The sequence below is a fragment of the Echeneis naucrates genome, chromosome 12 (genome assembly GCF_900963305.1).
Source record: "Echeneis naucrates chromosome 12, fEcheNa1.1, whole genome shotgun sequence".
Taxonomy (NCBI): Eukaryota; Metazoa; Chordata; class Actinopteri; order Carangiformes; family Echeneidae; genus Echeneis; species Echeneis naucrates.
Genome location: NC_042522.1, coordinates 98,490 through 123,078, shown reverse-complemented (window position 1 = coordinate 123,078; position 24,589 = coordinate 98,490). Strand labels below are relative to the sequence as shown.

The window sequence follows — 24,589 nt, the reverse complement described above, 5'->3', positions numbered from 1 at the left end:
TGTGTTGGTCGGGTGTTTGTCCGGTGTTATGTAACCAGTAATTACTATGACAACATAACAAACTATATCCAAACTCTTCCATCTATGCTTCTGGCACACTGAGAATGTGGACAGTCTCTGCCTGTTTCACCGATAAACATCTCAGCTCACAGTTGCCTCAGGGGAGGGAAATACAGTAAAATATCCAGCTCAAGTTGGGGGAGACTACATGTTTCTGTTACAGTCCAGGACACCAGTGTGACTGATGCCACAAAGATTAGAGCAAACATATGTGTTCAAACTGGAATTAGAGTTCATTTGATCCAGATACATGCAGTGCTGTGGAAAAGATGTTGGTACACTGCCTTCACAGTCAGCAGAGAACACAAAGACAATAAATCCTGGAGAAGATGGTCTGACACTGACTGAACCCTGGTCTCAGCATCATATAGTCAGTCTGGGATCACATGATAAGACAAACACTGAAACAGAACTGAAGCAGGTTCTTCAAGATGCTACAACAACCTACATGATGAGTAAGTGTACCAAGGAGAACTGATGCTAGGTGAAAGGCAAAAGGTGTCACAGGAAATACTGATCTGAGTCGGCTTTTAACTCATTACTGAAGTTGACTGAGAAATAAAGTAAAACATTTCCTACAGACAATTGAGAGTCACCAGTTAACACAAACATGTCGTCTTTGGACGGTGGGAGGAAACCCACACAGTCACGGGGAGAGCATGCAAACCCCAGGCCAGAAACCGACCCCAAAACCTTCTTGCCACAAGGACACGGTGCTAACTATTATGCTGTGGTGTTTCCCTATTTTTGGCATTAACCAGCAAATATTTCAATTGAGGAGCTTGGTCTAGTATCTTGTCAATTAATACATTAAATTTCCACTGCTCATTTGACAGTGCTGTAGACAGGAGAGTCACACAAAACAGTAACCTCTGAATCATAAAGCCACCACTGAAAAGCAGTTCCTCTGTAGACCCCAAGAGTCTTCTAGAATGTCCAACTTTTCAGCAGCAATAAACCAGTTTTAGTGTCAACTTGTTTATTTCTGCTGATGCTCTGAAACATTATTGGTGTCTGTAGCTAATTTCCTTCTTCATAATTGCAGTACAGGAGGCATATTTATATGTAACAATTTTTTTTAAGGATGCCTCACTTTACTTTAGACCCTAAAACTTAGTGCAGAGCGGTAATTCTTTTGAATTGTGTGCATTAAAATGGTACCTCTACTTATCACTTAGCTCTGCCTTTATGACTCCACACATAGTGCGGCACCAGATCAGTTGCTGTGTTTGTGTTGGGATGAAGAAATATTGTATTAACATCTTTTCAGCACCCATTCAACACACAAATTCTATTATTACATCACAACACACAATAAAACAAAAATCCCAGCACACTGTATCCAGACTTCACTGCAGCAGCATGAACAGATGTGCAGTGAAATTACCCCATTAGCTCCTATATAAATACAGGTTCAGTCAGTTCCAACAGTCTAAGTGGCTCTGTGGCTGAACCAAAGTAAAAACAAACGGTAGGAATCTGAGGTAAACCTCTTTGTCCTGTAGCTTCCCTAAGTAGGAACAGAAAAAGATCCACATGCTCCAAACCTGTGACCTTCCTGTAACACATGCAGCTGCTGGTCAGCTTTCCCATACTCCTCCACAGAGAGGTGGGAGGTTGTGGAAAAAGAGGACTGTGGAGCTGAGAGGTACAGGGGAAGACTACAGGGCACAAGGGTTTAGGTGGGGCGAACCGGGAGCGTCTGCCTCCACGTTCTCCCTCCATGTTCTCCCTGTTGTCAAGGGGAGGGGAAAGGGGAGTCACCGTGGCTCACAACTTAATTGCTTGGAGCAACAACAAGTATCTCATTTGTGATGGCAGAAAGTAAGAGGGAGGCTGAGTGGCTGGGAGAAGCAGATTTTGTGAAGGAAAAGGTGACACCGCTCAGCTCAGGACGCATTATTAGACTAAGGTAGAAAAGCCCACTGCTGCAGATGAATGAAGTTTGGTCCTTGTGCCTGATTCGACACTTGGAGACGTCTCTCTCCACAGAGACATCATCACAGCTGGAAGGTTTTCCTTGTGGCCATTTTGAAGGGGAGTTGATTGGCTGTCATTAGGTAAAAAAAATTATGTGTCATAACAGGTTCCACTGACACAGTTAAGGAAAAAGACAGGAAATGTGGACTGACTGACTGCTGAGGACGTGGAGTCAAACTTGCCACAAGGGAAAGGCATATAAGGAAACAGACGAGAGGAGGTGAGTTTCAGCACTTTACTCCTTTTTGTCTTACAAAGCTCAGAACCTGACAAATGAAGTAGTTTCTCTGAATAAGATTCATTTTGTTCTGACTAAATTACTAGTGTGACGGGTCATTTCCAGTTTCAGTGCAAGGAAACAGACGAGAGGAGGTGAGTTTCAGCACTTTACTCCTTTTTGTCTTACAAAGCTCAGAACCTGACAAATGAAGTAGTTTCTCTGAATAAGATTCATTTTGTTCTGACTAAATTACTAGTGTGACGGGTCATTTCCAGTTTCAGTGCACTTATGTACAGTACAGAGCTGAGATACGTCATATAAATACATTTGTTTTATTTATGCTTTGCAGCCTGTTGTGTCACTGTCATGGAACAGCTAAGCTGATAAACAACTTGGTTTTATTTCATTCACTTCAAAGATTCATAATCAGCAAAATCAGTTACTTCTGAACTATTTTAAAACCACTTTTAGAAACTTGCTTTAATGTGATCAGTCATCTTTCTTATTGTCGTTGGTACCTTCACATTTGAGTATATTATCTGTTTTCACTTTTTACCTGAATTCTGTCCTCTCACTGTCATGCCCTCTTTTGTTATATTCCCTTCAGAGCCCATTTTCTGTCATCACTTTTGCCTCTTTTTCACTTCTAAATGTTGTGCTGAAAAATCATAAAAATACAAATAACAGCCATCATCATCTGCATTATCAATTCTCTTACATCAGTTTTTCTTTTAATATTACCTATGGGGAACTGGCACTTAAATCATCATTCAGGACCGTCATCATCCCAACTTGCATGGACAATGATTTGAAGACTTAATTTTTTCCAATTTAAGAACATAAACATAAATTTGTAATGTGTCATGTAGGGATGAAAAACCTATTATTGCAAGACATGTCCATATATCCATACAAATCAAGCACTGATCCTGCTTTGATTGACGCTAGTTGCAACATGGCTAAAGCTAGAGTATGTTTAGGTGGACTTGATGCTACTTTACTGGATAAACATATAAAGCCACTGTCTACTACCTGTTCAGAAGCAAACAGCAGACAGACCCAGTCAGAGAGCAGCTGTTGAACATAGTGGAGCATTCAGATGTTCTTTCAGGAGAATGTGGAGACAAAAACACAGAGCCAAAAGGAAGTAAATAATAGACCAAAATTCATTACATGCTAATGTTCCCCTGAAGGATGATCAAATAGTAAACTCCAAGGATAAGCAGGCTTATGTTAAACTGTTTTCCTTATAGTAAGTATTTCTCAACAGATCTCACTGTTCAGTGAAATTTGTTTAGAATGTAAAATAGATTTCTTGCAAAGTTGCATCTTGTCCAGGAACTTCAAAACATATTAGTATTTGCTTAATGATGCAGTTTAATTACATGGACATGATGTCCCAGGTTCTCCAATTGTGTGTGTGATGTCACAGGGTTCTTGGTTTACTCAGTCTTCAGGTGGCCCATAAATACACATACATAATTTATGGGACAGAGAACTGTTTTGAGATCAGTGCTAAAGGAAATACTGCTTCTATTTCAATATAGTACCATCCATCCATCTTCTACCAATTTTCTTACCAAGTTTTTGGGTCGCGGGGGCTGCTGGAGCCAATCCCAGCTCACTCTGGGCGAGGGCAGGGTACACCCTGGACAGGTTGCCAGTCCATCACAGGGCAATATAGTACCAATTAATGTCTATTTTTAAATGTTTAAACACTGGCTGTTAACAACTGGCTGCAACAAATTGGCTAAATAAATAAATTTCTCTATTGCTTTTGCAAATTATTATTATTTTTTTTTTATGGTCATCCATTGCTATTATTTGTGCAACCAGAGTGAGAGATATAGGCAGGAGAATCAGGGAGAAAGGGTAGGGTAGGCATGCAGAAAAGGGCAACAGCTTGGATTCAAACCCCTGGATCTTTGCTGTAAAAACAACTGTACTTTAGGAGGTGAACCGTTGCCACCGCAAGCTCTGCAAAATGTTTGATCTGCATCACAAATCCTTCATCCTTCGAATGAAAGACTGTAGCAGGAACTATCCCTCTTCAGTTTGTTGGTGTATGACTGCATTTCCTGAAGATCAGTGGAACAGCGTCAAGCTCTTGGCAGGATTGAGTATGATGTCATCCATGAGTGCGTTTATGAGAAACAAAGGTCAGGAAATGCATGCATGTGCACACACAAAGGGGTTTAAAAAAAAAAAATAATAATAATAAAAAAAACCCCCTCCAAAGTACTACTAGAAGTCAATCAAACACACCATGAGGAACAAAGCCTCCAGGATATGTTATTTAGCAGTAAAACATCCCGACGTGTTTATCTCCTAAATCACTTCTTGACGTGATCAGATCATTGACTGGCTAAATTTTCCTGTAACAAATCAATAAATAATGATGTAAGTGAAGCATGAAAGTCACGCACAGTGAACAAAACCAGGACCCCGGTTGAGGTATTAGACATTAATGACAGAACAACTCTCCTGCTTCATCAATTCAGCTGAAGTTGAACACAAAGCAAACTGAACTATAGTCATTTAAGCAGTTGCTTCTTTAAGATCCTTTGTCAGCCGCCACTTAAAACAGACCTGTCATCTCCCAGACCTGCCTTGCCTTTATGCACAGATAAGTGTCGGCCACTAGCAACTGCTCCTGCTGTTTGCTAGCATTGTATGTGGCTGAGAGCAAGTGCCGGAGACTGACACAGAGAGAAAGACAGAGGTAGGAGACGATAGAAGGACAAAGCAAGCGTGACAAATTGATTGGCTGCTGAATGATTCTGACTTCTGAGAGAAGCTGGAGTTTTGTTCTCTGTGTGGTCGTATACATGTCTGCTGACGCCTTTCAGAAGTTTGGGTGACAGATGGTGACTTGTCTCTGCAGCTTTGGACTGGATTTATGGGACTGTGCTGTATTTCTGACAGAAATATAAACAATGGAGCTACAGACAGAATCCTAACATCCCTGCAGAGCCATGCAGTCTCTGGTTTGGATGGCTTGTTGATTGCTTATTCTAGCCATGTATTGACAACTAACCAATACACACACAAGTAATTGCAAACGTGAACTTGAATGCATGCCAATGCACTCAAACATTGGATAGAAGCAATATGTTTTCTTGGTTACAATTTTTTCCACAAAAATGCATGGAAGACTAACGAAATGACATTTAGTTGTATTTAAGGAGGTTTCTGAAACAATGAAATAATTCTTTAATATCTAAGATTTTAAAGCAGGGATATAAGGGCTGAAATGACCAGTACCCTTTTTTAAGCAGGTCAACTTTTGAACTGAGCCCTTTAGCAGCTGGCATGAAGATCAGCACCTTCAAGACTGAAGCCAGGCTTCTTTGGCTGGTGGCCTTATCGATTTGGATTGGTATGAAGTTTCTGCCACAAGTGAGTTTAAATCTCTTGAGGGTAGGACGAAGAAATAGGACTGGGCAGATCAGTCCAGCATCAGCTGGAATTGGGAGTTGTATCAGACCGTTGTGAAGAGGTTACCGAGCTGGAAGGCAAAGCTCCTGATTTACCAGTCAAACTAAAATTTATGACAGCATATCTGCTTATGTGAAAACATATCAGCAAATACTGACACTGACATTTGTATAAACAGAACCATATGCATCAGTGTTTAGAGAGGGAGCAGCAGAGATGGAAAGAAAGGATCTTTTGACTGGTTCTATCCATTTTGTGTGCTGGGGTTTATAGTAACAGTAACACAACTGCTAACCTGTGGAGTAAGGGGGAAAAAAACAAACAAACAAACAAAAAAAAAAAAAAAAACAACACAACATCCATGCAAAAGCACGGCTCAACGGCTAAAATTATGACACCCAAGGACAGAAACATCAACACTAAAATATACTTCTATTCACATGTTGAACTCATCCATTGCCCACTTACGCAAGTCATGAGTTTGACTTAAGGCCTTTCAGCATGAGGTAAACTTCTATTACTTCAAATACACTAGACCCCACTATATGATGGGAAAATAGATGATGTCCAGTCCAAATGGCTCTGGCTAGACGTAGGAATTGGCAGAACATGATATTATATAGAAACTACCATCTCTAACAACAGAAGCTGTATTGTCAGAGGAGATTCTCTTTGTGTTATTGAACATTCCAGTGCTATGATGCATTTTTTTTTATCCCAACACCAAGAGAACAAGAGAAACAACACAACACAGCATGCCATTAAATTAGATCTAAGGCAACACTTCAGATGGGGGATAAATATATTTGACAAAAGTCATATGTCTGAGAGGAGAAGAGCAATGTTTCTGTTGAAAGGGATCAAGTTCAGTCCAGACTGAGCCATTTGTGGGTGTCTGAAATTCATGAATTACACTAATATAGAACAATCAAACTTGCCATTTTCAAAATAGCGTGCTAACCAGAAAAGGAAAAAAAAAAACCAAAACATTTTCTTTCATACATATACAAGCAAAAGCCAAGCAGTGGACAGAGAATGATCTACAGCTCATCTCTAAATGTCATAATTGCTCAATGTTTTTACAGATGTGCTTTTTGAATGAAATGGAAAAATCCTAACTACTAAGGATGATTTTGGTTCCAGAACAATGCTTTAAGAAGTGCTCCATTCACTTGGATGAGACAGGACTGAAGATGCTACAGAGAGCATTGCTATGGATCAAATAATAGTGTATGAAATTTCACAGAGTGGTGTTGACATTATGCATGGCAAGAAACAAATAAATAAATAAAAAAATACAGTGGCAACATCAAAATTTACATTTTATTTACTTTTATGTTCCCCTATATTATATTATCTAAGCTTGAAAATATTATTCGTTGTTATTTCCTGCCAACAAGATGACAACTGTCATCACAAAAATATGCAAATATTGAAATCACACTGGCATTAAAAACATGTCAATTCCCCAAGTGATGTGAGTTATTATTTTAAATTCAACTCTTTCTTCTCCATTCCAGGCATCATGCTGGTTCAGGTGGAACAGGACTGTGCCAAGATTCTCCCTGTAGTAGTTTCACTGGTGCTCTTGTTGCTCTCTGGACCAGGGTCCTCTCTCCAGGGAGAAACTCAGGAAATTGGGAACAGTGAAGAGATCCCAGAGGGAGAGTTCATCTATGCACCCAAACGGCAAAAACGCTCCATGGTGGACTACAGTGGCCATCAAACAGACAAATGCTCTTACACATTTATTGTCCCTCAGCAGAAAAACACTGGGGCCATCTGTGTGAACTCCAAGGAGCCGGAGGAGCTGCTGGGGAATCGGGTCAACAAACAGGAGCTGGAGCTGCTCAACACTGAGCTACAAAAGCAGAGACTGCAGATTGAAGCACTCCAGCAGTTGGTAGAGGTCGATGGAGGTGTGATCAATGAAGTCAAGTTACTGCGCAAAGAGAGTCGTAACATGAACTCCAGAGTAACGCAGCTTTACATGCAGCTGTTGCATGAGATCATCCGTAAACGGGACAACGCTTTAGAGGTGTCACAGCTAGAGACCCGTGTGCTCAACCACACCAACGAGATGGGGAGGATAGCCATACGCTACCGTGACCTGGAACACAAGTACCATCACCTGTCTGCCCTTGCCAGAAACCAGAGCGCCCTCCTGGTGCAGCTGGAGGACCAGTGCAAGCGGGGAGGATACTCGTACGCTGGCGTGGTGCAGGAGCAGAGCCGTCCAGTCCGCCCACAGCCTCGTGCAATGCCTCAGCCTCCTCCACAAAGACCCGAATTGTCTCCTGGAGGCTACAGACCCTTCCATCCGCCTACCTACACACGACATAACCACCACCAACCCTTAACCAATGAGATACAGAATGACCAGAACACCAAAGCACTGCCACCTCCTGTTCCCACAATCCCAAGTGGTACATACAGCTTCACAAACAGGCCCTCTGGTAAGTGGCCATCCATGTCTTCCTCTGAGGTCCATCCCTTAATAATCACTGACCACATATTGTCTAATACTTCATAAAGCTGAGGGAAACCTTTCTTCTGCAGAGATGAACCTTACTAAAAGCATGCCTCAGTTACTAAAGCTCCAACTGAAGCATCAGAATCACATCATTTCCTACCTGTGGTTGTGGTGGTAGGTTTGCAATAATGCAAGCTTGGATCAAACATGAACATCTACCAAAGTCAGTTAAATCAGTATCACAATCTTGTACATTTTTATCTAGTGTAGCAATGAGAAATTTTACTTTTAAGCTCATACAAGGAAAATATTAATATGACACTGACTGCACTATAGAGTTGTCACAAAGTAAAACAAATGTTTTCAAATCATCTCATATGATTTCAGATCATAATTTATTCAACAAACCTTTTTAGAAAATGTCATTACATTTAAAACTCTCAGTCAGTTTGTCCACATGGCCAGAACATGCAACTTGAATGCTCAGTCAATGGTCAAAGAAAATTAAAGCAAGTACAATATGATTTAATGCTCAGTGTCTGAGCTGAGAGAAAGATGTCATTATTATGGGTCAGTCCCCAGTCTAAACAATTATCTGCTTTCCCCAGATAATTGTGTCTGTATCTGCTCCACCCCCAAGACACCTTAGAGGTTAGGATTTGCTTCTTCTTGCTGAAAATTTGTTGTAGGATTGTTGTTGTGTTTTGTTTTTTTTTTTGTTTTTTTTAATGCACAAAGTACATGTGGCAGACAAATTTGCTAAAGCAGACTCTAGCTCCATATTAATAGATGCTCTCAACAACAGCAGAAGAGAAGCAGAGTACAATGTGATTGTTAATGTGTATAGCCTGTTAAGAATCAAACTGGGCTAACCACTGGTAAGAGGTCAACATGGGACCTGGGGGTCAAACACCATATGAGTCCTTAAGGTTAACAAATTTCTTATTACACATTACTTATTACTGCTATTCGTGTGCAGTTGTTTCTGATAGACCCAGGACTGTGTGTGTGCAACAGTGGCAGCTTTTTCCATATTTTGTTACACATGGTGAATAGCAATTACATGATTGAGACCATAAATTCATTAGGGAAATGTTTACTGAGCTAATAAATCAAGTGAGAAGTAGGAACATTTTTACATAGACTTCCACACAGTTTGAATTCTACTTACAGCCAGTGGATTTACTTCCTGATGGGCTTTAGATAGAATGAAGGTTAAAGGCTCTTCATCATTGGCTTCACTTTACAGAGCCGTAGTCTATGTATACTTTTATACAGTTTATGGATAAACTGTATCTATCTCTCTTTGTGTGTCTCTGTCTGCATGGTTTTAATCTTGGCCTACAGTATTCATCTGGTTCCTGTTGTTGCGGATACACAAGTTTGAAACCGAAACCAAAGCTTGCAAATGTATTGCTCTATTTGATGTTGCAGTGTCTGTTATTTGCACACATTGCTGTATATTTTCACAATAATAATGACTATAATGAAAATAGCACGTCACGTGATATTGAATGACAATCAAGGACCAGCATGCAAAACGCATTCATCAGTTCAGTATCACTTTATCAGTTTCCATCTCTCCTGCAGGTCCTTTCAAAGACTGTCTGGATACACTAGAGGGTGGATACGCTGCTAGTGGAATGTATCTTCTGAAACCAGACAATGGAAATCGACTCATGCAGGTTTGGTGTGAGCAAACACATGACCCTGGTGGCTGGACTGTCATTCAGAGGCGTCAGGATGGGTCTGTCAACTTTTTTCGGAACTGGGAGACATACAAGGTAATAAGGAAGATCTGACCACTGAATTATACACTTCAATTCTGAGATATCAAGCTGAAAAAGTGCATCTTTTAAAATGGACGACTGTTCATTATCTATACAACCTGTCTGATAATGTTATAGGGGACATACATATAAAAACAAACAAAGAAAACTATAGAACTGTGTATGAGATCTTACTGAACAATTACCAGCCCAAAGTATGCCTGTGAACAATTATAAACCTCAGAGACTCACAAATTTCCTAGACCCTTTTATCTTCTACCACTTATCCATTTTCAAGTTGCAAGGGGTGTTGGAGCCAGTCCCAGCTCACATTGGGTGAGGGCGGGGTACACCCTGGACAAACAGCCAGTCACACTCAAACCTCAGGCAACTTAGGACTGTGAGGAAACTGAAGAATAGCAGAGCATGTAAGCTCCCAACAGAAAGGCCCCAGGCCTGGGAATGAAACCCACAACTTTCTTGCTGTGAGGCAACAGCGCTAACCACTATGCCGCCATGCTGCCCATTTCTTAGATCTGCTGATTAAAATGTTTAATGTCAAATGCAACATTTTCTTACTGCATCCATACAGAATTGCGAATAAGTGACAAAAGAGAAACCAACATTAAGTGTCTTTAGCGAGAGGTTGGGCCACCACGCTTTCTAACAAGCCAGTCCAAAATTTTAAATTGCTGTTCAATTAGCGTGCGATCTGGTGATTGCTAAAGCCACTCATGATCTACAGGCTGGGGAATAGTCATCCTGTTTCTCCACCAAGTGTTTTCCTGTGACTGGAACACCCCAACATGCTACTGTTGGTTAGACAATCAAGTCGAGAATCAAGATTACCAGAAGACAAAGTTGTACAGTAGCTGTACTAATGAGAGCAACATCCCATTAGATAACATCTTCTGCAGACTTGATGCATCACGCTTAGTGCATTCAGCCAGAAAACACAAAAAGAAGTATTCAAGATATCGTAATCCTAGTAGTTTGTGTATTGTATTGTAATATAATTTAGTTAGGATAAAATGTACTTTGAGTTGCACTTACACGATGATGAGCTGTATAGATTCAAATGGTAAAGACTTAATGGGCAGATGCCATCCTGTCTGGAAAGCCCTGTACTTTAAAAAGGTATTAGCCCCAACCGCAAATCATTATAGCCACTTTCAATTTAGCCTTCAGCTGCACTTGAATCTGCTACACAATTGATTTTGCAATACAGGGTTTCATACTGTGACATTGGCAGGTTTTAAAGCATTGAGCAACTACAGCTCCCACAAAGTCTTGGCTTGAGGAAGACTTGTTTGAGGAACACACCAAAAGTCATGTGTTGGTTGGTTGTGTCCTGTGCACCAACATTTGACAGGATCAGCTATTGGGTAGTTCTGAATGATAAAGGCCATATTTTTCAGAATGCGATGGGTTAAGAGGAGGGATTTTATAACAGACAGAGCCCTCAACTATATCAGTCTTACTTAAAGAAAATTAGAACATATACAAAAACAGCTAAGAAAAGTGTAATGGATATATAAAGAAGCACCAAATGAAATTGTACCTGCTATAAACTGATTTAAATGTAATTTAGTCCCCACAGCTGAAATTTATCTTTAATAAAACAGACCTTTTAGCCTACCCTGCACATTGTGTAACACAAGTAATCTTAGAAAAACTCAACAAAATAAAATGTGTGAGATCATAACAACAGAGCTGAAACCACTTTCAATGACCTAAACCTGCTTTCTGTGTTGCACCCAGCCCAGTGATCCGAGGATATCATAATCATACTGTGTTGTCCGCTAACTACAAGCAGAAGCCAACATTATGGGTTTAGTTCTCAAATGTTATTAAGTGGCCTAAAGTGGGGACATCCCAATTTGGATACTCTTCACAGTAATTTAAATTCTAGACCAAACCCCAGCAGAATACTTCCAAGTTGTCCCCCAACCCATTTATTCCCTAGCCCACCCTCAATGAGTCAACAATGCATTTTAGGCCAGTTACTCACTCAGATTTGGCAGCGGTACGGACATCCTTCTGATTGAACCCATGTGTTAAACAAAAGAAGCCAGGGATTCAGACACATAGTGAGGTCCAGTGGAGAGGATGTTAAACATGTCCTGCTTTTATGCCACTGTTGTTGGCCTTTCGTTTTGAAATCATACCAGTGTTTAACAGATTCTTGGAAAACAAGGGTGGATTCTTGCTTGAGTTCAGCATTTGGTTTAGAGGAAAGAAATACAACACAAAGTGCATGTAAATCTTAAAATAAGAAAGCTGCTGTAGCATTTGTGATGATGAGGAGGGATGATTTCCTGAGCCTAACTCAAATGTGTTCTTTTACAGCAAGGGTTTGGAAACATTGATGGTGAATACTGGTTAGGCCTAGAGAACATATATTGGTTGACAAACCAGGGCACGTACAAGCTGCTGGTGACCCTGGAAGACTGGGCTGGACGCAAGACCTTTGCAGAGTACGCCAGCTTTCGTGTTGAGTCAGAGGAAGACTCCTACAGGCTGCGGGTGGGACAGTACCATGGCAACGCTGGAGACTCTTTGACCTGGCACAACAGCAAGCAGTTTACCACACTAGACAAAGACCATGATGTCTACACAGGTGAGTTGAGTGTTGAGCAAACTATATATGCCACTACATGAGGGTAAGATAAAGGTAAGTCATATTTGTCTGTATTCATGGTTGAGTATGTGCTCATGTAAAAGTGACCTTTCAGAATTTCCAAAAGTAACCTTTTTTTTTTTTTTTCATCTGAAAAAGGACCAAATAAACAGAGAAGAGACAAAAGCGCAAGGGTACTGGCAATGGGTAAATAAATGGACATCCATGGATATTTATGTGAATGTCAATCAATCCAATGGTTAATTTCTTCTGCACTTGGACTGCAGTCAGATATCATTCATTCAGCCAACCAAATGATGTAGGCATTGCTGTGGAGTGTTTTAACAGCAACACTAGTGAGTTTGTGGTGGTTGTGTTTAGATTGTTTTTGGTAACTCTTGCAAACAGTAACTTTACACAGTTGTGCCTCTTGTTGTGTATTTAGTGGTATCTTTCACCTGTTTTTAATAACACCTTGCTGACTGAGAAAGCGAAGGAAGGAGATAGAGGATTTCCAAACTGAGGGCCTAAGTGTGGCTGAATAAGCATTTGTTTTGGTTTGAAATACTGGAAATCTAATGCAGCATTTAGTGGTGAGCAAGAATGATTGATGCAAATGTAATGGATCAGACTTAAGTTTACAGTCACAACAAAGAGTCTTTTTAAGAGAATATTTTTGTATGAGAGATTTTCAGTTAAAACATGTTTAAGTGGTCCTGAAAAAAGATACTGTATGACATGATTCAGGCTCAGCTTAGCAGAGAACAGTAACTTTGTCCAGCGTTTCCAAGGATGTGTTATTGTGTTTTGAAGTAGTTTAAAAATCAGAGGAATTGTCGTCATCTTTGTTGTATCCACAGTTGTTCTGCCCAAGACTCATTGACATATAATCAGAAAGCTGAATATACTGCTGAACTTTGTATTTCTTGGCATTGTTTGCTTGAAAAATAACATTCATATTACTGTTGACTGTACACAACAAAATGGCGCCATCTTGTAACTGCAGCAATAAAGCATGAATTTGGCAATCAATAATCCAATTTACCAATATTCAGTGATGGCTCATTAAATAGTTTTACTCCATGACTGAAGACATGCTTACAGAAAAAAAAATAAAAAAATAAATGGATTTTTGGAGATTTAGATCTGGTGAGCAAGTGACTTGTGTAATATCTGGTTAATTTCAACGATCTGAATATGTTGCCCAAAAATTTACTAAACAAATACACACATTCGAATATGCATAACCTCAGACTGTGAACTTAGGTAAGCAGAGAAAAAAAATGGCAGCTATAAAGCGTGGATAAAAGTTCAGCTCTCAAGTGGGTTTAGTATTACATAAGCATTGTCTTAGGGAGACGTGGCGTACTGGATGCTTCCTGAATTTGGCTCGGCAAAAAAAAAACAAAAAAAACCCTGTAAACCTCTGCAAGAGCATGAGGTTGATATGTAGAACCACACAGCTCATTGGTTTGTGGGACATCTGGCTCAATCACTTTCTTTTTCACCATCCACAACACACCAGTCATCAGATAAATAAGGTTAGCATTAGTGAAGATAGAATTGCAAGTAGCGAACAGCAAACACACTTCACAACCGCCACATACAACCACTGCGACAGTTATAGATTTGTCCACAACTCTTTCCACAGTGGGTGTCATACTAAGTATAGTGATTTGATTCCTTGTGCCTCCAGGTAACTGTGCCCACTACCAGAAGGGAGGATGGTGGTATAATGCCTGTGCTCATTCCAACCTGAATGGTGTGTGGTATCGTGGAGGACATTACCGCAGCCGTTACCAGGATGGTGTCTACTGGGCCGAGTTCAGAGGAGGAGCTTATTCTCTCAAGAAAGTGACCATGATGATACGGCCCAGTGCAAACACCTTCCATTAACACTTCAGTCCGAACTTAAACAGATTCATACAGAAAGGTCTCTTCATTTCATTATTGCATCTTCTTTCTCCTTCAGTCATAATTTTTTTTGTTCATTTGTTTTATTCTTCCTCCAGGCTTACATTTTACTTATCTAATTTAGACACACACACACACACACACACACACAATAAAACATACTATTACATACATACATACATGGCTGAAATATAAAATTTGTTCTATGGTCCATTTTGTTGAAACACAACAACTTACAACTTGAATTTTATATCTCTGGAAATAAATTCTTGTGTAGCTATTTTATAGAGATCAACATCACTGTTGGCAAACAATACATGAGCTTATTATTGGTGCTTATAATACATCTGTATTACATATGTATTGGGATAATTTAGGAAAGAAATCTGGTTATTTATTTAAATACAATTTTCTAGAAGATTGTAATAACTCATCTCATTTGTTGGGTAATTTCAACATAATTTAATTGAATATTTGTATTTAACATCAGATAAAGTTCCACGGGGGGAAAAAAAAATAAAAAATAAAAAATAAAAAAAAATACACCACTCATGACTCTTGCATTCAAGGGCAAACGTGGTTTGTAACAACTCTATAATGTCTAATCTGTCTTTGTAATGAGACATGATTTAGTAAGACAGAACTACAGTCCAATTTTCTAAAATCATTATCTAGTTTTTAAAGGCTCATTACGTTTTGAGACTGAATATTTTGGTACTTGATGTTTTGTTTCACCAACTTTATATTTTATGCTCACAAAGGTATCCACTTAAACTCTCCAAAGTGACATATCTGTCAATACTTCGTTATCTTAGGTTAGTCACAACATGGTTAACCTTGCATGCAGACTGTAAACAGGGAACAGCTAGATAAAATTCAATCTCAACCTCCCTTATTAAAAGGAGCCATTTGTAAGTTTAGCTATTGTTACAGGGTTAAATTACCAGGATAAAAGGCGATGATTAAGCATTAAACTTAATTTCTTTACTTGCCCACAGCTGCCTCTAGAAGTAAAGAACCACTGGCATTCACTCTTAGTAAGATGTTAACTCTACGTTACCATGCTAATCAGCTTGCCACAGTCCATCTTGTTACCAACAACTCACTGTAGCCTTGAGTATGCCTGAAAACAGACATAGAAGACTTCTCTCATCTTGTCAAAGCAGCAATGGCTGAAGTTGTTCAAGGAGCAATCATTACCACCTGATCCTGACAAGAAACCAGATCAGCACCAGGGAAAATGTACAAATAGCCCCCTTTATCTGTTTAATCTTTTATCTGCATCTGTTGTATCTGTATTTGTTTAACTTAGCAAGTTCTCATTTTAGGGAGAGCTATTATTGGCTCAAACTAGTAAGATACAGCAAAAGCTAGGCTATTGTGATTTAGTACCAAGGACCAAGTAACAAGGACCATTAAATTTACCAAAAAATAAATTATGAATTACATTAAAGTCTTTGAATGTGGAGGTAATTTTCACAAGTATTTGTAAGTATCAATGAATCAATCAAATATACTTTCATTCCATGTATAAAAAACAGAAAACACAAACAGCTCAGTGTTATTCGCTCTACACACCAAAGGTTTCAGTCATTGTATTAGTGTCTAGATATAGTACAGTATGTGCCAGGTACTCTGTGTATATATGCTCTTTTTTAAGATAATTTTTTTATAGTCTGTTATCAATCTTGCAATAAGCCATGTACAACCCTGTTTATGATCTCATTTTAGTCAGACAGTGAAGCATGCATCAGTAAGGGATAATTACAGAGCAGAGTCACTTCACATATGGCAACACAGATTCATTAGTTCTCAAATCAGTTCATGCAAGTAGTATGAGTGTGAGTGATCATCATGAGTGACCAAGACCTGGGTAGAGTACAAAGTCAGCAAAGATCTGATTTTCAGTGATACTGTTCATGCAAAATGGCAGGGCAGAGAAACAGATGCTATACCATCAGGAGCTGTGTGATGGTTCTCCTTATACAGCGTTCATGTTGAAGAGGGCATTTGGGCAAATGGTGAAGGCAATCAAAAACAATACAAGACATAAATCATTTCTTAATGGAGCTCTAATTTCACATGATATTCTACATGGTGTTGATGTGCTGCAGCTTAAGTAAAAAATAAATAAATAAATGCATTTCATGTATGCATATAAGACTTAAAAATGTCCACTGGAGGTCAGATTTGCAGTGTGAGATGTTGCAGAGCTCAAAATTCATGGATATGGAAATAGAACTGAGACATAGCTGAAGGACTCACCGAGGTAAGGAATACAGGGCACCATCTTCAGGGAACGGATGTACTCTCTCATGCGAGTGTAGTTCTCCTCCTTGGAGGTCAGATAGTTTAGCTTCTCAAACGTGGCTTTGTCTTTTCGACTGATCAACTGAAACAGAAAAGAAAAAGCAAGTTTGATACACATTCTGTTACCTGAGTGGGAATTATGGGATATGTCACAGTAACCATGTGAGGTGTGTGTGTGTGTGAGGTGTTCCAGCAACCATAAGTATACAGTTAAAATGTCAAGACTGGCGAAGCTGGTGGTTTATTTACTAAGGATTACACTCAGACACAATTCTGGATTTTCCTTTGTCTGCTGGATTCTGCTGCAGGCAACACATCAGGCTCTGCTCATGTACAGTGATGCAGAGGAGGCTTGCTTTCTCACTATTTGGCTAGGACTGGCTATATTCGTTTCCAATTCATGATCCAAGACTTTCGCTACAGCACAAAGTTTATTTTTGAGTGCTAATGGTTTCATCAATGCACAAACAAAAAAGAAAAAAAAAAAAAAATAGAAGGTGCTGGTGGGCAAACAACACATAAAAACTTTTAATGAGGAAGCAATGCAGCATGACATCATGCAGAAATTATTTCTATACTAATTTTAATATTAAGGCATATACATTTTCGAAAAGTTACTATGGGGTATTTTTTGTAATCACAATAATAATATATTATTTGACTGAGAGGTACATTGTAAAAAGGGCTATGGTCTTTATACAACAGGAAAAAGTGCAACTTGCAAGCCAAGTGATCAAGCATACACACACCAAAAAAAAAACCAAAAAAAAAAAAAACCTATCTATCTATCTCTCTATATACACACACATTATATTCATTATATTATATTTATCATTTAATATTTTGAGGTTTTGGAGCATTTGTAGAGACAAAACCATTAACATGCAGCTGTTATCCTAAGCAGTGAGAAGTTAATTTTATCCAGCAAAACACTGGCAGTATAAATAGTTGATTGATAGTTGCAGACTTTTTTGGACTACAGTTCAGCTCTAATGTATTTCAGATCAATAGTTAAAGCAGCGCTCCTTCAGCATTTGGATTAAGAACGATAGTTGCTGAAAATGACACATTCAATGTTCTCAGTTTCTCATTACATCTCTGATGTGTTGTGTCTGTGTTGTCTTCCTGGTGAACATACAGAGCATGTCTCCATGTGTCTTGGCACTAAGGCCTTTTCATGGTCCCATGTCCGCCAGAATTCTTTTTCAAACATTAAGACCACATCCAAACAGACTGCTTGTTAATGGGCTGGCAGAAAAGCAGCTGTGTGACTTGGAACTAATCACTCAAGCACCATGGTTGGGGAAAACAGAAAAAAGACAGCAGTGTCGGCTGGCAACACGTTTGTGATCATAAACACAGAATCTGATCTATTTGTAAAATATCTGAAAATCATTTTTTATCTTCTCTGAGGGGCAGTCTTCCATGAGGCGTAAAAAACATCCTCCTACTTCTGATCTTGCTACAATCTGCTGATGAGTCCATTAGGACAGCATAATAAACTCCACCCTGATGCTTAGGAAACTTTGAATCATTATCATTATCATTCATATCCTGTAAGAAAAATTAAAACACAGTCTATGCTATATCTATATTTGAGTTCTGCCCTCACATCGTCACAAAAACCTTTATCAATTCTCAAATCACTGATTTTCATCATGGTCACATTGTTTCATTGATGTCACTTCTTGTGTCAAAGTTTGTCTGACTCAGGCTCAGTTTGAAGTCATATTGTTCAAATCAATCATTTTTACCTAACCCTAACCCTACCTTTCCAGCTCTGTATGTGAACAAGATGAAAGAATCAGCCAGAATCAGCTGCTTTCTGCTGAGTAGCATAATCTTTTAAAAGAAAGTACTGACACCAAAATTTTCCCTTGAAGTAATATGTTAGAGTGATGTCTTACCGCCCAGGTTTTACTGAGTCTGAAGATGGGAGCACTCTGCAGAGCAGATACCACCGACACGAGAGAATGAAGATTGTTGAGCTCCAATAGTTTCTGAAGATGAACACAGATGCTTTTATGAACAAAATGACTGAACGGATACCAAAGTCTAATAAATAATTTACCAAACTTATCATGATAAACAACATGTGAAGTAAAAGGTGGGTTAGGGATTAACATGCCTACTGTAAACCGAGTGAGTTTTGTTCACTCTGAAGGGGCAGACAATAGCTGGTAATATAACACAGGCTATTTGATATTTTAGTTGCTCTGTATGTAAAGAGTCAAACATGAGCGATAGCTGTAACAGCTAATGATCTCATCAAAGAGACCATCACCATCATCACAGAGATCATCTCCTGGAGCCCAGACGACATTAGGTAGTCACACTGCCGCACTTGTTCCTTTTAACTATGATCACTACCGCACCCAGGGGCTCCAACTCTTTTACAGGAGCAACAATCAGGTAATAGATCAATTTTTAAATCAGTTTGCACATTCTCAGTCCACATTTCAATTTCATTCGAAAAACGTGATTGAGAGCAGCTTTGGGTGCATTTATCATATACAAGAGCACAAAAAGCAAAAAGAGCAAAAAAAATAAATACATAAATAAGGAACCAGTCTGATTTCACCTAAACTGTTGTTGAACCCTAAACCATAACTGCAGTGATTCCCATAATGACACATGCTGGGTCTGCCAACGGTTACATAAGATAACATCAGTCACATGATGTCGCATTATTATTGGGAGTTTGAATTTTTGTAAACTGCCAAAAACATTATGTGATACTTCCACGTTTCCATTCCACTCTGACTAGGATTTACTCTACTAGGAGAAACTCCTTCTCTACTACTCCCTAAACAGAATCACCACTTAGTTTCTGCTTTCTCCATCACTGCTCATGTATTGTAATGAAGTGCCTAAGTTGCGTCTGTGCACTGCCGCTTCACACACTGTATGACATTCCCTGTTGAAATTGCTTTACAATGCAACAGGCAACAACCCTAGCAATTTACAGAACGCTCCATTACATTCAACAACCTTATACTATAAGACTGCACAAATGTGCAAGTGCAGCTGCAAAATTAATATGAATATTTTCTGATTCCAAACAATGTTAAGAAAATTAAAGCATCTCATCAATAAACTGAACTCACCTTTGCAATTTTGACAAAGTGGCTCAGTATTTCTGCACGGATCTTCAGTGTCTGGGCAGTTAATATTTCCCTCACCAGCCAGAAGCTCACCTGAAACATGATATACAAAGACGTATGTTATAAAACACACATTTGCAGACACAAAAGCCTAGACGTAATGATCAATCGACTCATTTTGTGCTTTCCTAAAGTAAGAGACTTATTATTGACAGCTGGAAAAAAAGGATGGTCATGAGGAAAGCGGCACAAGCTCGGATGTCCTGACAATTAGTCCCACAAATGAATCAGTATTTGGAAACAACCCCAATGACATCATACAGCTGTGCAAGTAATCATTTAAACATTAGTTTAATGTGTATGTGGGCTTGGTGCCCCTTTAATAGACATTCATTATGATTCAAATACATTTTTCCAGGTGTTACAAAGAGTGAATTTTGTGTCTCTAGAGGGAGTAGTGTAAAGTTTGAAGAAGTCCAGAAGACAGATTATCAATTAAGAAAAATGCGTACAAAAAAAAAAAAAAAAAAGACAATATCGTAAATGCAAAGTGTTAAAACCAGCAGTTCCTCTACAGCCCACTGGAGTCTGGCTCCAGCAGTGAGTTGGTCCTTATATACTCATGTTAAATGTCAAACTTTACAGCAGAAATAAACATGTTTACAGGCTTGCACTAAAACAGTCTTTGTGGCTAATTTCCCCCTCCATGATAACTGTACAGGGGTGAACTTATATACAACTCTAACAACATCTATGCAACGTTGCTTTCATTTTATTAAGAATTAATGTTATCCCACCTTGTCACCCATTTTTGGATTCACTGGGGGTGAGGGGTGGAGTCAAGCACTGCCAAAATGGTGACTTTGAGCTTCAAAGTTATACTTATTATACATAATTACAAAGTGTAAGAAAATGGGATGATGATAACAGATCACTAGAGCAATGTATCTACCAGAGTACTTTATATTTATGTATTTTCTTTAAGAAACTAGATGAATTTCAAATTTACACAGGTACCAACCATAATGCAAGGGACCAATTTAGAATCAGAAAGTCGTTTATCCTACTCTAATATCCCAAACTATGCAAAAGCTGGCACAGACCTAAGAGTTCAACAAAAGCCTATAACCTCTTTATTCAATTTGGGTTTTCATTCATGAGTTTTTAAAACATATTCTTACATGTCTTTTTCCCTTCTCATTCTTCTCATCCCTCTCATAACCCTTTGTTTAATTTAATTGTCTTTAATTGTCTTTCTAGATGGTTCTTCATGAATGCTTCCAAACAGTTTTACTTCACCTTCATCAAAAGTATTTGGGTTGTGACCTAGAGTCACCAATTAACCCAAACATGATGTCTTCGGATTGGTGGGAGGAAACCGGAGTACCGGGAGGAAACAAATGTAGGCACAGGGAGAATATGCAAACAAGCCAGGCAGGGAACCTAATCCACAACCTTCTTGTTGTGGGGCAATAGCGCTAAATACTAAACCTAACCCTGCTACCTGTAAGGAAATATTTGATGTAGAACTCTTGTGAGACAAACCTGATTGAACCTCCGTGTGAACGCAACCACATTGGGAGCCAAACTGTGTTTCTCCTTCCCGTTCCATCCACAGCTAGCCAGCTCCTGGCAAAGAGAAAAATCACAGCAGCCAACAGATGTAAGAGGCATGTGATGACAACCAACATCATCATGAGAACGAGTCAGATTGTTAAGAAAATTAGTCAACGACAATAACGCACTGGACTGTAGCCGACATCTACTTATCATTTCATTCAGGATTAAATCCCCATGTTAGACCACAGTCATTACAAGACATTAAATAAGTACACCAACAGAAATGCAGATTCACTGTGGCCAAGTTTAATATGGCTGTGAGTCTATGAATTTAAAATGATATAAAATGTTTTTCATTTTTAACATCAAAGTCAACCTAATAATGGATAAAAGGAAAAGGAGAAACAAGACTCTACAGCCATGGTACAGCTCTGTGACTATATGTGGTGTTTTGGGCTAAACACTACACTACCATCAGCATACTAACATGCTGTTAGTGTTGATGTGAATCGGACACCTTTTTCACAATCACTACCTTATTTTGGTGTGTCAGCATTTTGATGTGTGTTAGTTCACTCCATGATGTCATCAGTTTAGGTTAATGGATCACTAAACCCACACTTCTCGAAATGAATTTCAAACTCATGGACATTGATCCAGTAGTTGTGGGAATATTTAATATTAAACGTTAACCACGTGGATGTCCAGTGTCAGGAGTCAGTGTCATTTATCCTCTTAATGAATTTGGTGTCAAATCTTAAGATTTTTCCATAGAGCAATGGAGCTATTGATATGTTCTAAGACTGGCCCTGGATGGACTGGTCTTTTGTTAGAGGCATTTAAACTAGTAAAAACAACAGGGACTGTTCTTGTTCTTTCACCAGTGGAAAACTTGTCTTTTAGTTTCTGCCAGTGTGAATTCGAATGACTTTTTAATTCTTCACAGGACTCTTTCTAGTTTTTGACACCCTTCAAGAAAGCCATTAACAACAATTCCCATCCTTAGGTCCAAAGCCAAATTCCATTTTAAATAACATTATTGTCACTTGGCTCCCTTGTTGTTCTTTTCATTACAAGTAAAAATTTTCAGTTCAAGCAGGCATGCATGTTCTCTATGCAAGGCTATAAAATAAATTATTATATTTTATATGATGGTTAGGTTTAGGGTTAGGGTTAGGTTGAAGTTTTTTGGTTCTTTTATTTTGGTGTAACTTGAGTAGGGTCAGTTGTGGGCTGAAATCTATAAAGGTCACTGCACAACACTCAAATAAGTTTTCATCAAGAAGGAATGAAAAAGACTTGAAACAGTCCATGAAGTACATTGTGCATAGCCTACACTGCAGGATCTAAAACCCGTTATGGATCAGATTTTGGACATGAGCTCAAAGACACAGCTCTTCTTAGAAATAAAAAGTTTGGAGCCATGCCCATTGCTATTACTGTATAGACATTTTGAAAAATTAAAAGCCTGAGTGAATTGAGTTCTATGCCATGTGAGAACCTCATTTTTAGTTTGTTTCTTATTATCAGTTGTTAATGTTTGTACCATTGCTGCTGCCCTGCAGAAAGCTGTGACTGGCTAGTTTCCAGTAGAGTTCATGCACCAAAACCAGCTGTGAAGATCATTATGGCTGCATCAGGAGGGCTGGAAACAGATGTAGATCAAACAGAACTGTCCACAGAATCATGTGTAGAGTTTCCTCAGGACAACTAAAAGTTGTCTTAAATTCCTTGTAGATTTTGTGTGTCCCCCACATACATCACAGCTAGAGTCTCCCAATCGATCAGGGCTGAACTCATGAGAGCAACCACTTACCTCAGGGTGTATCGCTTTGAACACTGGTGCATCCATCAGTGTGATCTGACTCTGAAATAAGAAAGAAAGGAATTCATGCCATGTCAATTAGCAGGAAGGTTATATATATTTGACTATTTTTATTGTGTTTGTATATTTTGTTGAAATGTGAATAAAAGATGAGAAATTTTCCACAATGATGCTTCTTGTACATTGTTTTAGCTTTTTGGAGAAGCCTGTGTCATTTCCAATCCCCTAAAAAAATATTTGGTTGAATAAAACTAACTTTAAAGGCAAAAGTTGCCAAGTGTATGAATAATTTTGGTCTCAACTGTGTGCAATGGCCAAACTTCATATTACTTCTCACATTTGTTTGATACAGACAGACACACACACCCACTATGTACCAAACAAATGTGAGAAGTAATATGAAGTTTGGACATTGCATCTCTGCAGCAAGACATTTTCATTCTTTCATTTCATCAAAAAGTTCTGTGAGTTCTGTACTCCTGTGATCCAAATGAAACTGAGGTGACCATACAAATGGATTCAACATTAGACAAAAGTCTTGAATTATTTCTTGAGCTCTTCTTCGTGAGATCCATGATTTGTTCAGCTGTTTCAGAGCTATGAAATCAGTGGTGTGCTTGTGATTGAGTGTATCTATTGAATAAATTGTTGATTTTACATTTTTGGCCACTCCAGAGCAGAGTGGCCAAAAGCAGTTTCCTACTGGAACCGAAGATGATGAAAATAAACAGCAACAACTGAGAAGCAGAGACTTGTAGAGTTGTAGTGGCTGCAAAGAGCAACTTCCTGCGAACGCTACAGCTTTATTGAACAAAGTTGCAGTTTCTTTTGGAAACAAAAATAATTATAGTTAGTAAATGGCACGGCATCTCTGATACTAATATTGATGTTGGAACAGGTCTAGTTGTAGTTTAAGTGAAGAGTGAGCGAAGAGACCCTCCTACTGTAAACATTGTTTTCCTGCAGCTGTGTAGTAAATGGCCTAAAACCAGAAGAGGAGCTGTTAATATCTGAGGTCACAGCATCCTACTTGAAGTAATGTCATCTCAAAAACAAACTCAAGCTGCCTCCTAAAATGTGAAAAAGGCTTGACACAAAACAAATATAATCAAAGGTTTACGCACAGCAAACTCCTCAGGTGTCACTTTCAGCACATCGAAGACAACAGCATCGTAGCTCTTAGCATAGTCCACACAGGGTCCATCCAGAGAGTCAGAGCTGCTGCTAGCCTGAAAGGCAGACAGCAGTTAGCATTTATGATCTTTGAAGAAAAACTCACAAGCCTCCCATAAATTCACTGTAACTTTCACATACAT

The 24,589-nt window shown here is 38.9% G+C and overlaps 2 protein-coding genes across 7 annotated transcripts in view; one reads left to right on the top strand and one right to left on the bottom strand.

Annotated features, from left to right (window-relative positions):
• The window catches only part of LOC115051634 (ras-specific guanine nucleotide-releasing factor RalGPS1), a 72,755-nt gene that overhangs the window by 37,199 nt on the left and 10,967 nt on the right, over nucleotides 1–24,589 (bottom strand). For 3 of the 4 annotated variants that reach the window (XR_003841306.1, XM_029515140.1, XM_029515142.1), the window contains exons 3-8: nucleotides 24,398–24,502; nucleotides 23,265–23,315; nucleotides 21,434–21,517; nucleotides 19,892–19,981; nucleotides 18,692–18,784; nucleotides 16,740–16,866 (exon numbers count right to left, since the gene is read on the bottom strand). Coding sequence is in view for 3 of the 4 variants with exons in the window: in XM_029515140.1 (XP_029371000.1) it covers nucleotides 16,740–16,866; nucleotides 18,692–18,784; nucleotides 19,892–19,981; nucleotides 21,434–21,517; nucleotides 23,265–23,315; nucleotides 24,398–24,502 (550 nt within the window). In the remaining variant the exon portion in view is untranslated. Of the gene's footprint in view, nucleotides 1–16,739; nucleotides 16,867–18,691; nucleotides 18,785–19,891; nucleotides 19,982–21,433; nucleotides 21,518–22,994; nucleotides 23,094–23,264; nucleotides 23,316–24,397; nucleotides 24,503–24,589 lie in introns of those variants that run through there. The other variant, XM_029515141.1, reaches the window with a different exon arrangement.
• LOC115051636 (angiopoietin-related protein 2-like) lies at nucleotides 1,897–16,584 on the top strand. Of its 3 annotated transcripts, XM_029515143.1 has the most exons (6): nucleotides 1,897–2,260; nucleotides 2,365–2,412; nucleotides 7,219–8,154; nucleotides 9,762–9,955; nucleotides 12,290–12,560; nucleotides 14,257–16,584. In XM_029515143.1, exons 3-6 carry the CDS (start codon nucleotides 7,224–7,226, stop codon nucleotides 14,454–14,456), a joined length of 1,596 nt encoding a protein of 531 aa, XP_029371003.1. In that variant the 5' UTR covers nucleotides 1,897–2,260; nucleotides 2,365–2,412; nucleotides 7,219–7,223; the 3' UTR covers nucleotides 14,457–16,584. The 3 variants fall into 3 exon arrangements, with proteins under 3 accessions (XP_029371003.1, XP_029371004.1, XP_029371005.1); XM_029515144.1 differs by lacking the exon at nucleotides 2,365–2,412; XM_029515145.1 differs by lacking the exons at nucleotides 1,897–2,260; nucleotides 2,365–2,412 and having other exon boundaries at nucleotides 7,037–8,154.